At 50.8% G+C, this 13,196-nt stretch overlaps 1 protein-coding gene across 1 annotated transcript in view; it reads right to left on the reverse strand.

The window, feature by feature from the left end:
- Positions 1-13,196, reverse strand: part of LOC119106192 (dipeptidase 1) — a 136,037-nt gene that overhangs the window by 6,005 nt on the left and 116,836 nt on the right. Inside the window, exons 7-10 of the mRNA XM_037229797.1 lie at positions 9,899-10,049; positions 6,981-7,047; positions 5,817-5,993; positions 4,318-4,402 (exon numbers count right to left, since the gene is read on the reverse strand). Coding sequence (XP_037085692.1) covers positions 4,318-4,402; positions 5,817-5,993; positions 6,981-7,047; positions 9,899-10,049 — 480 coding nt within the window. The remainder of the gene's footprint in view (positions 1-4,317; positions 4,403-5,816; positions 5,994-6,980; positions 7,048-9,898; positions 10,050-13,196) is intronic.

A 13,196-nucleotide genomic window follows, 5' to 3' on the forward strand; every position in this document is an offset into this window, starting at 1 on the left:
TTTGTTTTATGGAATCGAGGTAAATCAGATCTAAGCCTATCTTAGATTGTTCCGTTTCGTTTTATGCAATCGGTGTCAAATTAGACCCAGGATGTTTTGTTACAGGGAATGTTCCACATTGAAAGATATTGAAGCAAGTATCAGATATGGCGAAACAAGCACACTTATAACTATTGGTGTACTTTTGAATGGTAAAGACTGCTCTAGAAAACATAATTCAGTTGCTCCTCAATACACAACTGTATTGGCTACGTCATCGTACTTTGCACAACATCGACTGAGAGCCAATTGACGGCCGTTATATCTGGAACTCGTGTTCACGAACGCCAGACATGAACGACTCGACAATTACATTTTTGGGGCCTTGATCGCTGCACGGCTAAAAGAATGACAGGGTTTGAATTACGGTGTTATGGCGTCATGGATGCTTGGATGATCTTGAAATAGTCCCCCCCCCAAAAAAAAAATAGCCCGTGCATCATGGCCAGCGTCTAGCTAAAAAACTTGAGGGGTTCAGGTCTTATGAAGGGCAGGGATGTGAACTACGCCGAATGACCACCAAGATGGCTAAGTTCAAATTCCCACACAAATGTTGAGACACGCCCTTCAACATTCCCCTCGAGCAGAGGATACACACCAAGATACCCCGGTCTTTTCGTGTCTGTTCTGGAAGACTTTCTTCTCTTTTGTCCTGGAAGACTGCTGGACATAACTTGCGCGCTGACACAATATGCTTTCTGTCGCAGATATCGTTTCCTTCACATAGAAGATATGGACCCATGTGAACAATATTGTTTGATCAGTTTACTGCTGCATACAATACCATGAACAAGTCAACCGTCCGAGCGAGAAACATGAATGGGCACACGAGGTCTAAAATTAGCATGCTGGACATAAATTCATGGATGCATTTGGTGCCCATCGCATATTCGCGTAGATTTGGTGCCCCGAACGGACACCAGGCGGTACCAAAACCTTCGTTTCGAAACCACATAACGTTTATTTTACAGAGGTGCTAAATGTCAGATACAACAGAAAGAGCTCCAAATCTTCATTTTCGAAGGTCACCAAATCCAGAGGCACCACAACGTCCGTGTCATGTGCCATGACAATATTCTGGGTCGGCCCATTCGGGGAGGGAGCACCAACAAAGTCTTCATGCATGTGGGGGCACCGAAACCTTGATTTTCAAAAGACGCCCAATGCCAAGGGCGCTAGAAAGAACTCCGCACCTTCATTTTAAAGAGGCGCCTAACTTCAGAGGTAAAGCAATGTTGTGCCTTCCACTCTGATGAAGTCCTGCACCGGCCCCAAGGGCGAAGGGACATCAAAACCTTCATTGCGGAGTGCCATGATCTTAACGAGAGCTTGAATGGGGGTCAGTTTGAGCCCTCGAAGGTTTTTCCAGAATTGCATCTAAACGGCGCGGCACAGCCCCACCAAATTTTGCCTGGTTATAGATAATTAAATGGTGCACCATTTTGCGTAAAAAAATGCGGTGTTCCTTGTGAGGTCGCTGACCTACGGCAGGTCAAAATCATGCAATGGATTCGGCGAAGTCAATTTCTAGGAAATCGTTCAATCTGATGCAACAACGAAGTGTTCGATCAGATCGCACATCTCTGAGATACTTTCTTAGGCAACACAACAATTGAGTGAACAAATTCCCCTGGCGTAGGGTCAGGTATGAAGGTCAGACCGACGTCAAAACCAACCCGTTTTATTACTACAGAGCTTTTTAATCTATTGATCATACGAGCCGCCTTACACATATTCCGTGGATTTCATAAAGGTCAGAATAGGTCACTGACCTAGAATAACGCAGGTCAACATTTTGTTTCGGGAACATACTGCCTGGCAAAATCGCTGTTGCTTACTCGAATACAAAACTCAAAGCAGTCTTGTATGATTTCGGTCATCGTAACCTTCGAAAGGTGAAATAGGTCATTGACTTTAAATGAGCATGTGACCGTTGGCCTAGAACAGGTGTCTGGGTTCTGGGGGCACTTTTAACGCCAACCTAGGGTTCAACCTTGTTTGACCTTATTTGATCCGAAGGTCATTATCCAGGAACTCCAAACCTTGGCCCAAGTGAGGCCACGTGCAGGTTAATATACCTATGCATTTCTAGCTCTCATAGTTCTTGAGATCTCGGGGGGGGGGGGGGGTCGAATTGACCCCAACCCGAGCGAGCGGTATCCAACCGGCCACCCGGGTGCGTGTTAATTTCCGACGGTTGGGCTCCTCTGGGCTGACGATCAAGGTCCCGATTAAAGGGTCCCAAGGACAGGTCGGAGATCGTATGAAGAGACCCCAGCCAAAAGGTCTGCATCGATCAGGGAACCCGTGAGACAGTGAGAGCCTCTTTGCCAGTCAGCTGACTAAGACCACCAATATCAAACAGTCAGCATTGTGCCGGCCTGTTTTCCATGCAGGGGGAGGGCCGAGGCCTGAAAATGTAAACCGGAAGGCCTCTTGTCAGAACCCCTGAGGCCATGAAGGGCCTCTTTGCTGGTCAGTGACCCACAGTGTCAAACAGGGACAGGGGACCCATTGCCGGCAAAGAGCCCCAGGTCGGCCAGGGACACATTTGCTGAAAAGGAACAGGAAGGGGACCGCGAATGTCATAGGGCCTCTTGAGTTGGTCGACACATTTTCTGAAAAAGGACAGGAACGGGACCGCGAATTTGATAGGGCCTCTTGAGTTGGTCGAGGCCCACTTGAAAATGAAGGGAGATATGCAAAATGAGCGTGCAGGGATTTACAACCATTATGAGACAGTGGAAAGGCCCTGTCTCAATCAGAGTCATTAGTACTAAACTAGACGTCCTCCGCACCGTTTAACCAGGGGCCGACAAGCCGAATTGGTTTTTCGACGTCAATTATTGGACTCCCTGCGGCGGTAGGGGATCGTTTTTCATCAGTGACGGCCCGGGGGCAATCCGGTGCCAGATGCCCCCCTCAGTAGGGCTGCATCAGGGGGGGGGGGGACCGATGCTGCATCAGGGAGGGGTTCGAAGCATGATGTATCCCTCTGAGGGACTCCGTATCGACAAGGGGCAGTGTTCCCGTATCACCATAATGACAGCCGCTAGGGGTCCAGAGGTAGGACGGAATGTTTTCCAGCTTCCGATCAAAAGCTTTGTCTGCGCAACTTCTTTCTGAACGCAAGTTGGTAGTTATAGCAGCACAGACAAAACAGATGACGCCATTGCGTCATGAGTTCATGGTACCGTACAAGCCGATTTGCCTCAGTATCAAACTGTATATCGCGCAGGTGAAGCCTACCACCGAGGATATCTTCTATAAGAACGCACATAGATTTCATAAGACGTTCCCTCCGCACATTGACCACCGCCGGGTGTGAGGTACGGCACCGGCGCGGCGCATGTACTTAAAACTATTTCACATATTTTTCGCCGATGGGTTCTAGAGAAAAGATGAACGTTCCCAGTTGAACACGGATCTGGCGCATCAATGCAAATGTTTTACCTTGCTATGATCTACGGCGGTGTTACAGCCACGGGCTCCTCAGTAACATTGTGAAACCCCAAGAACATCCGGCAGCACAACTGACTGTTGTCACTCTATGGAAAAGGCCGAATGAACCGTTATAACTGTATAGAGCCTGTGGTTTAGTCTTTACAGTTATTTAGTTCCTGCTTAATTGCATTTTATTTAGTTCGCAATAAATGCTGGATGTTACATTCTGGTAGCCTCTGGATCCTCGTCCAGTGAAGGGAGCTTAACATAAAAATATAAGAAGAAAGTTGCACTCACAAAATAAATTGAGCTACTTCCGGAGATCCATTCCTGCGGAGAATAGCTAACTAATTGAAACCTAAGCATCTGTAAACAAAGTGGCCCAAATCCGGATAATTGAGGGGAGGGACACCATATTCCAGGGGCAACACAGTAAAGCGTACCCTCTCCTTTGACGAAGTTCTGGGTCTGCCTTCCGTGTGCGTGCCTATCCGCGCATCCTACCGATGAGGCCCATGACGTTACCTCAGTTTTGAGAACAAACTGCCTCAGTTCCAATGTGCGTGCCTCGGCTCGAAACGGTGTAGTTAGGATGACGATGCCTGTACAGTGTAACTAAAATCAACGTCATATTTCTGAATTCCCCTCATCTGCCCACGTCTCACGTGTCATCGCTGCATCACCTAATGAACACCGAGTACCTGAGTGGCTGCTTCACTGTGCGTTGAAATCAGAATATGCAGTTTCCACGAAGCGTGCTAAGCGACGGGTCAAGCGCGTAAGCGACTACGAGGAGTGACGTCACTGCCATGTCTTGAGGTACACTGTGCTTACCTATGACGTCAGTGAGCTTAGCACTGCTGTTGCACGTGATGAACTCGGAGTAAAAATTGACCATCACCAAACCGCCGTTTAACGCCTGAAAAAAACAAGGGGTAAATGAACGGTAACGGCAATGATAAATCACTTGACCACGGCTCATCGCCTAAGAATACAAGCTAGGAATTGCAGTTGGACACCTGAAAGCGTTCAAAATCACCCATCATGAGAACACAGTTCCAGTAACATACGACAGCTTAGGGTGTAAAACGTTATAGCTGTGAATTGTTCTACAATTGCGTATGTGCAATAGACCGTCAATGTCAATGCGTTTTGGTTTGAGCGATGTATTGCCCGAAATGAATTGAAGACCGCAAATAGAACGGTCTCGCGTTGTCTTCAGATCAGTATCTGCTTTTTCAACCAATAAATAGACCGGGACGGCCAGCACCGTGCGAAGTTCGTAAATGCTGGCGGGCGTGCAGTACCAGATCACGGAGCAAACGAACTACGTACGGCTACAAGAAAAGGTCTATTATTATTGCGTTAGTTCCAATACGGAGAATTCCAAGTAGATGAAAGCAATGGTCAGCCAGCTTATAGCCGTTTTCCGACATAACCGGGATTACCTTCAGCGCGGTGCATGGATTCGACACAAATATGCATTTGAACGAAAATTGCGAACGATGGATAATTTTTATAATGCTACCACATAGTCGAGATGGTGGGGTCCCTCGAGCCGTTCCACTTCACACTCAATGGAGTGCAAAGGTGCAGATGGTCTGGCAATTTGGCTAACGTGTCTCGTTTCGATGCATTTACTAGGCGTAGCTGCGGAGCCATGCATGCGGAAAATGTGGCTTTGTCGCATTTTATGACGTAGTATTCGATTTCCAATTTCCTTGAGTGCCCATTTCACGCCTGAGCGGTTTTACTGATGCAATTTTCCAGAGGCCCGATGTTAAACTGGTCATTTCGTTAAACAAACGAGCGACATCATTCCATTGGGTAAAATTTTCATACATTTAACAATACTTGTTCACGCAATGTCCCGCCTCCAACCATGTCTCATCAAGCAGCTTGGGCCGAGCTAACTTTCTCAAGCGGTGACAAAATGGTGAAAATGCCGCGATAAAGGAATTATATCAGTCATCGAGTGCTGTTTTGCAACCAGTAAAACGCGGGATCAATCAGTGGTTATGGCCACATCCGTAGCGGAATAACTGTCCACGCATCAAATCATGCTTCGGTGGGACCAACGTCCAAATACCCATAAAAACGAACAGGTTATGCGGGCTTATTTAAACGCAGCTGAAATAAAGACGTGCAATTGGAAAACGCTACCAGAAGAAGGATTGCAGGAACACCGATGCTCGTTTTGTATGCGACTTCGGATGAGTAAACGATGAACCAACTGACCAGCCAGGAGCAGACCATAACTTAAGAACGATCTGTTCGGCACGCTCCGCAGGTCACCTCTTTCTCAGGAACCCTCCCATTCCCCGCGCGCTCACCACTTGCTTCAGCACGTCATCGGGCACGTTCCTGGACGTGTTGCAGAGCGCCTGGGCCGACGAGTGGGAGAAGATGATGGGAGCCCGCGACACGACCAGCGCGTCGCGCGTGGTGCGCAGGCTGGTGTGGCTCAGGTCGACGATCATGCCCAGCCGGTTCATCTCCAGCACCACCGCCTGCCGAGGGAGAGGGGGGTCATCAGACGGCGCTGAAAGAAGGGGTGGAGGCCAGGCGCTGCTCCCTGCCGGGGAGAAGGGGAGACTGGAGGTTTGTATGCCGGGGGAGGGGTGGAAGGTCAGACGTTGTTGCCTGCTGGGGTGGGGGAGGGGGGAGGGAGGTCACACACTGTTGCTTGCTGGGGGAGGTCAAACTTTTCGCCTGCCAACGCAGAACAGGTCAAACCCCGGCATGTGGCGGAAGCCAGAGCAGGGACGAGGGGGGGGGGGGGGGGTACGAAGCGGATGCATGTCCCTCGGCAGCAGCCCGAGATGGCGTTTGGTCGGGACGATGCGATCACGCCGGGATTGTAAATGTGGCATGGGGTTTTGGGTCAATTTTCATAATAGTTATTAATATTCATAGTTTCGTAATCATAATTTCGACCGAAGGCCTCTATTTCGCAAGGTCCGAACTGGTGCGCGTGTGTACTTGCATACACCTCAAAAGGCGCTGGATGTATTCCACGTTATGTTTCCGACGGGATGTTTTCGATTAGATTTTATGTTGGGATGTGCTGATATTTAATATGCTATTAAGAGGACTGTCTTCTGCGCCTTCAGTCTTTCATCATTCTTCACATTTTAAAAAGATATCGCGTCTGAAACCATTTCATGGGACGTCTGAAAAGAATGCCAGGTAATAACGCGTGCTTGCAATTTCCTTCATCATTTGTCGAGCGTCAAAAGCGTATTGTTCTTGAAAGGCTATGTTCGCACAGCAGTGTTTGACTTATACTGTGCCTATTTTTGACTTGACGCTCACATCTGGCTACGCTTGGCTTCCATATGGAACAGACAAACAATCTCGCGCGGGAAACGCGTGCAGTGTTTCACCTTACAGCTGCAAAAACGCCTCCCCTTATCCATTGTCTGAGGCCAGGCGGATAAATCTGCCAACTCTCTCTGCAAGATAGATCCAACAGTTTGAAACGGGAAAAAACCTACCTTTCCAAAGTCATTAAGGCCCCGACTGGTCTTAGACGGTGACGACTTCTCGGAAGCAGAGGTAGCCCTGCAACAAGCATAGAACGGATCTGACGCTGCCTGCCCGCTTGTGTTGTCACTCCATCACAGCCAAGCACGAGACTGTTAGTGGTCTCAGTGCGTGTTTGTGTCAGATAATGACGGCAACTTTGTCTGAGTCTCAGTTTCATTCAATAGTGAATAACTGGCAAATACTAGTGCAGTTGTGCACTACTAGTACAATCTATATGGTGTGTAGGAGAACAACATATCTTTATCAACCCTTGCACATTGGATTGTTCGACTTAAGTCGTTGAATAACATCGCACGACCAGGGCTAAGTTGCATGAACTATTGCTCAATTCAGAAATGCTGGGCATGCATAAGCATTCTTACTTTTGCCGGTGCAGAGCTGGTACTTGAAGCCAATGATCAGACACAGCAACGCCGCTCATCACGAAGAAGTCAGCTATGTTCATAAACTTCCCGATCACGTATCGCGATCCAACTAATCCTATTGCACGCATGCTAAAGAATCAAGAAATTGATATCCCCAAGTGGCATACCACATTACAGTATATGCTAACAAAAAAACAAGTAGTATGCATGGAGGCGCTGGACACCAAAGCTGCGTACTCTTCTGGCTTTGGGAAGCTGCTGAGCTGAAATCAACCACCCAGTCTGTCGTTCACCGCCTCGCCTGCTTCACCGTCGCGTGGGAGCAGGCTCGCTGGATTTTCGCACTGATGGATTTTGCCGCTGATTTAGTCTTCCCACAAACACGCATATTAATGAGCACATCGAACGTTCTGCTCTCAGTCGGGAGCAGCCCACAGCGGTGGTTGCGGCGAGGTCCGAGCGATGGGCGCACCCAGCCAAGAGGGCCGAGTACTCTTGTGCGCTGAAGTCGGCCGAGATTACGGGCAAACTAGGCCGCCTGGATATCCCAGCCAAGCACTGCCCCGTGCTTGAATTTGATTCACGTCCGCACAGACTCCACGGGAAATGTTTTTCGCTTCGCGGCAAGGAATGTAAACAAACCGCGGGTTCTTTGGAAACTAGTAAACAAGTCTGGGCTTCTCGTTTCGACGGAGTTTGAGTGAGGCCAGACCCATTCCTTCAGTTTCGTGCTTTAGTCATTCGCCAAGCTCTGGACGGCTCCCTTGGAGTTTCTTCTGCATCGTTGTGTTGGCTTTGGTTTTGAAGTGAAGCAATGGTACATTGGCTCAGGTGGGATCATGCCGCTGCGAGCTTTTGCAAATTTAAGATGAACTCATCTATAGTTCCACAGCCATTAGATCTTCAGCACGGACACAATAATCATCAATTGCCTTAATAGTTTTCAGGCTGCCTACAAAGAAATGAATGGAAATACACGTTCTCGTACCATAGTGTTGGTTGACACACAGGCCATCGAATTTTTGGTAAAGGATAATGTGATTAAATATACATGCATGAAGACCTACACCACGGAAACTCCAAGACACCAGATGTTAGAGCATTGTGTCTCAGCAGTTAGTCGCCTGGCCGGAACAGCCACAACCGTTTTCTTGAAAGGGCGTGTTTCCTAGCCTGGACGCCAGCACGCAGGCTACCTTATGGATGAAGCTGTGGTGCCACATGGTCACATCGCGATTACCTGGTAACCATAGAACTATCTCCTGAGGGACCGGTTTCCTGTCTGTCGCACGTACAACTGAAATTCCTCTGCAGTACCCAGTGGCACCGCTCGTCCGCGGGACACACACCGCGCGTTCACATCAGGCACGTATACATCCGGACGTGTTCTCCAGCACGCGGCACACGAGCCGCGAGCCGCAGCGCCCCGCATCCGGCGCCGCGCCCGCCGGCTCCACCCTCCGCCCCTCTCACACCACGCGCCCGCGGCGACCGTGCCGACCGATCGAGCGCGGCACGCCACCCCGATGTCATGTCTCGCCGCCATGCGTCAGGGGCGCTCGCGTGCGCCGGAACCATCGAGGCGCGACGCCTGTGGAGCCGCCGGCTGGCGCGGCCGGGACGCCTCCGGCGGTGCCGCCAGGGCGATCGGTCACTCCCGCCGGGCGGAGGTGCTCCGCTGTTGCGTCGGCGGTGGGCGGCCGGCTGTCGGTCGGGGAAGCGCCCGTACGACGTCGGCTCAAAAACGGATTCTGATGAGCGGTCGGCTGACAAACGGTCAGAGCAGAACTGCGAAGGCCGTGATGACGAACTTCCAGAGAACGGTGAGCAGCCAGGCTGAATAACGACCGGAGAACAGTGAGCAGCCAGGCTGAATGATGGCCGGGGAAGGTAAGCAGCCATACTGACGAACGTCTGGAGACCTGAAAGCAACCGTGCTGACGAATGCCCAGAGAACGGTGAGCAGCCGTACTGACGAACGTCCGGAGAAAGGTGAGCAGTCGTGCTGACGAACGTCCGGAGACCCACGAGCAGCCGGGTTGATAAACGTCTGGAGAACGGTGAGCAGCCGTGCTGACAAATGTCCGGAGAACGGTGAGCAGCCGTGCTGACAAATGTCCGGAGAACGGTGAGCAGCCGTGCTGACAAATGTCCGGAGAACGGTGAGCAGCCGTGCTCACAAATTCTGGAGAACGGTGAGCGGTCGTGCTGACGGACGTCCGGAGAACCATGAGCAGCCGGCTTGACGAACGTCCAGGGAGGGGTGAGCGGCCCGAATCGCGGCGCTCATGGAAGAACGCGAGTGAGCAACCGCTGATCACGGTCAGGGGGCGAGGACGGGGACGAGGTCAGGGGGCGAGGATCCTGGACAGCGGTGTTCGATGCCGTAAGAGGCAGTCGGGCGGATGCATCGCCTACTACTATCCCAGTTCAACTGCAAGGGCTGGATTGTAACGCTCCTAAAACTAAATGCGTGCATACATGTCAGTCCTAGTTCTCACCACGGCGTATCGCAGGAGTGCGTCAAGGTGAGATACCGCACCCCAGACCGGTAGAATGTGCGCAACACCGCCAAGCTGTTGCCCAGTGAATGGCCGCCTTCTACGCCGAGTAGACTTGCTATTCGTCCGGCGCGGTGTGCATCCAATATTTCTGTGAACAGAGACCAAGAAGCTTCAGGTGTGTTCACCGTTTCTGTGAACAGACCGGGAAGTTGCTGGCACGTTCACCGCTCGATGTTCACTTCACCGTTTCTATGGATGATAATGCATAGTGCAACGATCATACGGCGCATAAAAGCTCAAGGTTTGCGACGACGTCATTGGTCTGCAGGCTTTCTCGGATTGGCTCACTCAAGAAAGGATCCACATTGAACCTCCGCGGTCAAGTTCTGGTCAGCGTTTCAGCTGCACGAAAATCAGACCCAAAGGGAGAAAAGGTTCTGCTTTACCGTCGCCTTGGAGGGCCATGTCCCCTCGTTCACGCTGTCCCGACCTGAATCCGCCGGAGGATAGGGGTGACATTTCACCGTTAATTTCGGGACCTCGGATAAGTCTAACAAGCCACAAAACTTCCCGAACAAAGACCCTGCTTCAAAACGAAGCCATTCCCATCAGCCAACACAGATAATCGGATCTGTATGCAACAAGCCGCTGTAGGGACCAAACAGTGTCGGTAATATTTCGTCCCGCGCATGCGCGGGTGAGCTGCTCCCGATCCTGCACCGTTCTGGGATAACTGTCGTACCTCTCCAGGATCTTTCCCATATCATTCTGGCATTTTTCTTAGGCGTTCCGATGTGTTTCCGTGACCGTTCCAAGATCGTTCCAAGGCTGTTTCAAAATAATTCTGGGGACGCTCCTGGATCTCGTTCCGGGATTGTGCCAGGCATGTTGCGGGATCGCTTTGAGCATGGTTCGAGATCTTTCCGGAACATTTTCAAGATCAGCCAGAGACAGTCTTGGCTTGTTCCGGGGCTGTCGCAAGATCATTCCCGCAAAACCATTCCTGGATATTTCGAAAGCGTTCTTAACCGTTACAGGACAGCTCCAATGTCTATACGGAACCGGTCCACTATCGTGCCTATCCTTTACCGGGCTGTTTGGAGTCCGTTCTCTGTTCCAAGACCGTTCTCTGTTCCAGAACCGTTCTCTGTTTCAAGACCACTTTATATTCTAAGACCGTTCCCTGCTTCAAAACCGTTCTTTGTTCTAAGACCGTTTCTTTTCCCAAGACCGTTCCCTGTTCCAGGACTGTTTTCGGTTCCAAGACCGTTCATTGTTCCAAGACCGTTCTTTGTTCCACGACCGTTCTTTGTTCCAAGTTTTATTCCGTTCCCTGTTCCAAGACAATTTCAGGACTGTTCCATCACTGCTCCTGGACCGTTCAGAGACCATTCTCTACGCCGCGCCGGAGCCCCCCGTAACACTGTCGGCCGTGTGCCTCCCCGATTAACTACCGTCGACAGGCCCGGTCACCGGCCATCAGCCGTGATCGTTCCCAGGCCAGCGGAGGCGCCCGCGGCCCGCGGTCGACGGCGCCCAAGGCGAGCCGGCAAACTTTCCTCCTATCTCCCAGACCGGAGCTGGGCCGCGCGGTTACGGCGGCGTGCGACCGATCAGCTGAGCCGATCCGGGGCGCGATGGGCGGGGGGGAGGGGGTATGGGTGCGGTGGTAACCGTGAGGCGAGAGCTCGATGTTCAGATTCAGCTTGCCACTCGGCTCTCCACGCCACGCTCTGGAATCGCGAAGGGTTTGATACATGTTGACGCATTACATAATGATACCCTGATCCTCGTCACGGGCGTTCTCAGGTACGAACGTATGACGTAGTAAAGGATGTCATTTGTTTTGGAAATAACAGACAAGCATTCCTGCTTCACCTGAATTGCAAAGCACCTCGGCGGCTTGTAAGGGGAAGTCTTCTAAAAATCATCGCTGAAAACGAGGCATTATATTACATCAAAAGACCAGACAAAGACGGCTTGAGATTGGCTTCGGAAAGTGGGGAAGGGTACAGGATCCAGTGTCCCTGGGCCATTGGGGCCCTGTTAAACACAAGATGTCCCGTACAACACCTCTGCTTTAGATGTCGTCGAAAAGTATTTCCAAATTTTTCAAATCTTACCGGCCTTCCATGCACGAAACCACGCCCAAAATATTGCTGGGATCCATTTTTTTTTGGGCGCCAACTGATGAAGTCAAAACAAACTGCGCGCCTTTTGCACCTTCCTTTGCACCGTCCTTGAGCACCACGGTACTCAGATTGAAAGTGGATCGTCTACGGGCATCATTATCGTGTAAGCCCAGAGCACATCACCAACATTTTTATGCGCCTAAGGTGCGCGGAAATTTGGGTAAAAACGTGACTATTCGGACTAGAGTTAAATCGCCTGCGGGTATCATTAAAATTGCAAAGGGGTTTAGAGCACGTCAGAAGCTCTGCGATGCCATACCCGGATGCTCCTGGTCGCTCCAGAGCTCCAGTCTTGAAGGCATGCATTTCGGCAGAAAAGAGCTATGGTACTACCTTGAGTGGCATTTTGACAACAAAACCTGTTTTGTTTTTCGTTTGATGCGACCATTTTTCCTCGCACCGCGCGCCCCGAAGAGATCTCCCTTGAGGCAGCTTGGACTCCCGGCCCTCGCTGTGGATTCTCTGGACGCCGTTTTGACTTCTTGGAATCCCAAGTTCAAGGCAAACAACCCATGGGGTTTTCCGGGGCGGGGAGGGCCTCCCTGGCCCTCACAGGATCCCCAGCCATGCTCTCAGCCGTCCGGTGGGTCTCTGAACAGCCAGAGAGGCAAATCAGTTGCCGGAGAGAGAGAGAGAGAGAGAGAGAGAGAGAGAGAGAGAGAGAGAGAGAGAGAGAGAGAGAGAGAGAGAGAGAGAGAGAGAGAGAGAGAGAGAGAGAGAGAGAGAGAGAGAGAGATAGAGAGAGAGAGAGAGAGAGAGAGAGAGAGAGAGAGAGAGAGAGAGAGAGAGAGAGAGAGAGAGAGAGAGAGAGAGAGAGAGAGAGAGAGAGAGAGAGAGAGAGAGAGAGAGAGAGAGAGAGAGAGAGAGAGAGAGAGAGAGAGAGAGAGAGAGAGAGAGAGAGAGAGAGAGAGAGAGAGAGAGAGAGAGAGAGAGAGAGGAGAGAGAGAGAGAGAGAGAGAGAGAGAGAGAGAGAGAGAGAGAGAGAGAGAGAGAGAGAGAGAGAGAGAGAGAGAGAGAGAGAGAGAGAGAGAGAGAGAGAGAGAGATGAGAGAGGAGAGATAGAGAAGAGAGAGAGAGATAGAGATTACTAAGAGACGCAGATG

This window comes from Pollicipes pollicipes, unplaced genomic scaffold (assembly GCF_011947565.3).
Source record: "Pollicipes pollicipes isolate AB1234 unplaced genomic scaffold, Ppol_2.1 Scaffold_6138;HRSCAF=7277_pilon_pilon_pilon, whole genome shotgun sequence".
Lineage (NCBI taxonomy): Eukaryota > Metazoa > Arthropoda > Thecostraca > Pollicipedomorpha > Pollicipedidae > Pollicipes > Pollicipes pollicipes.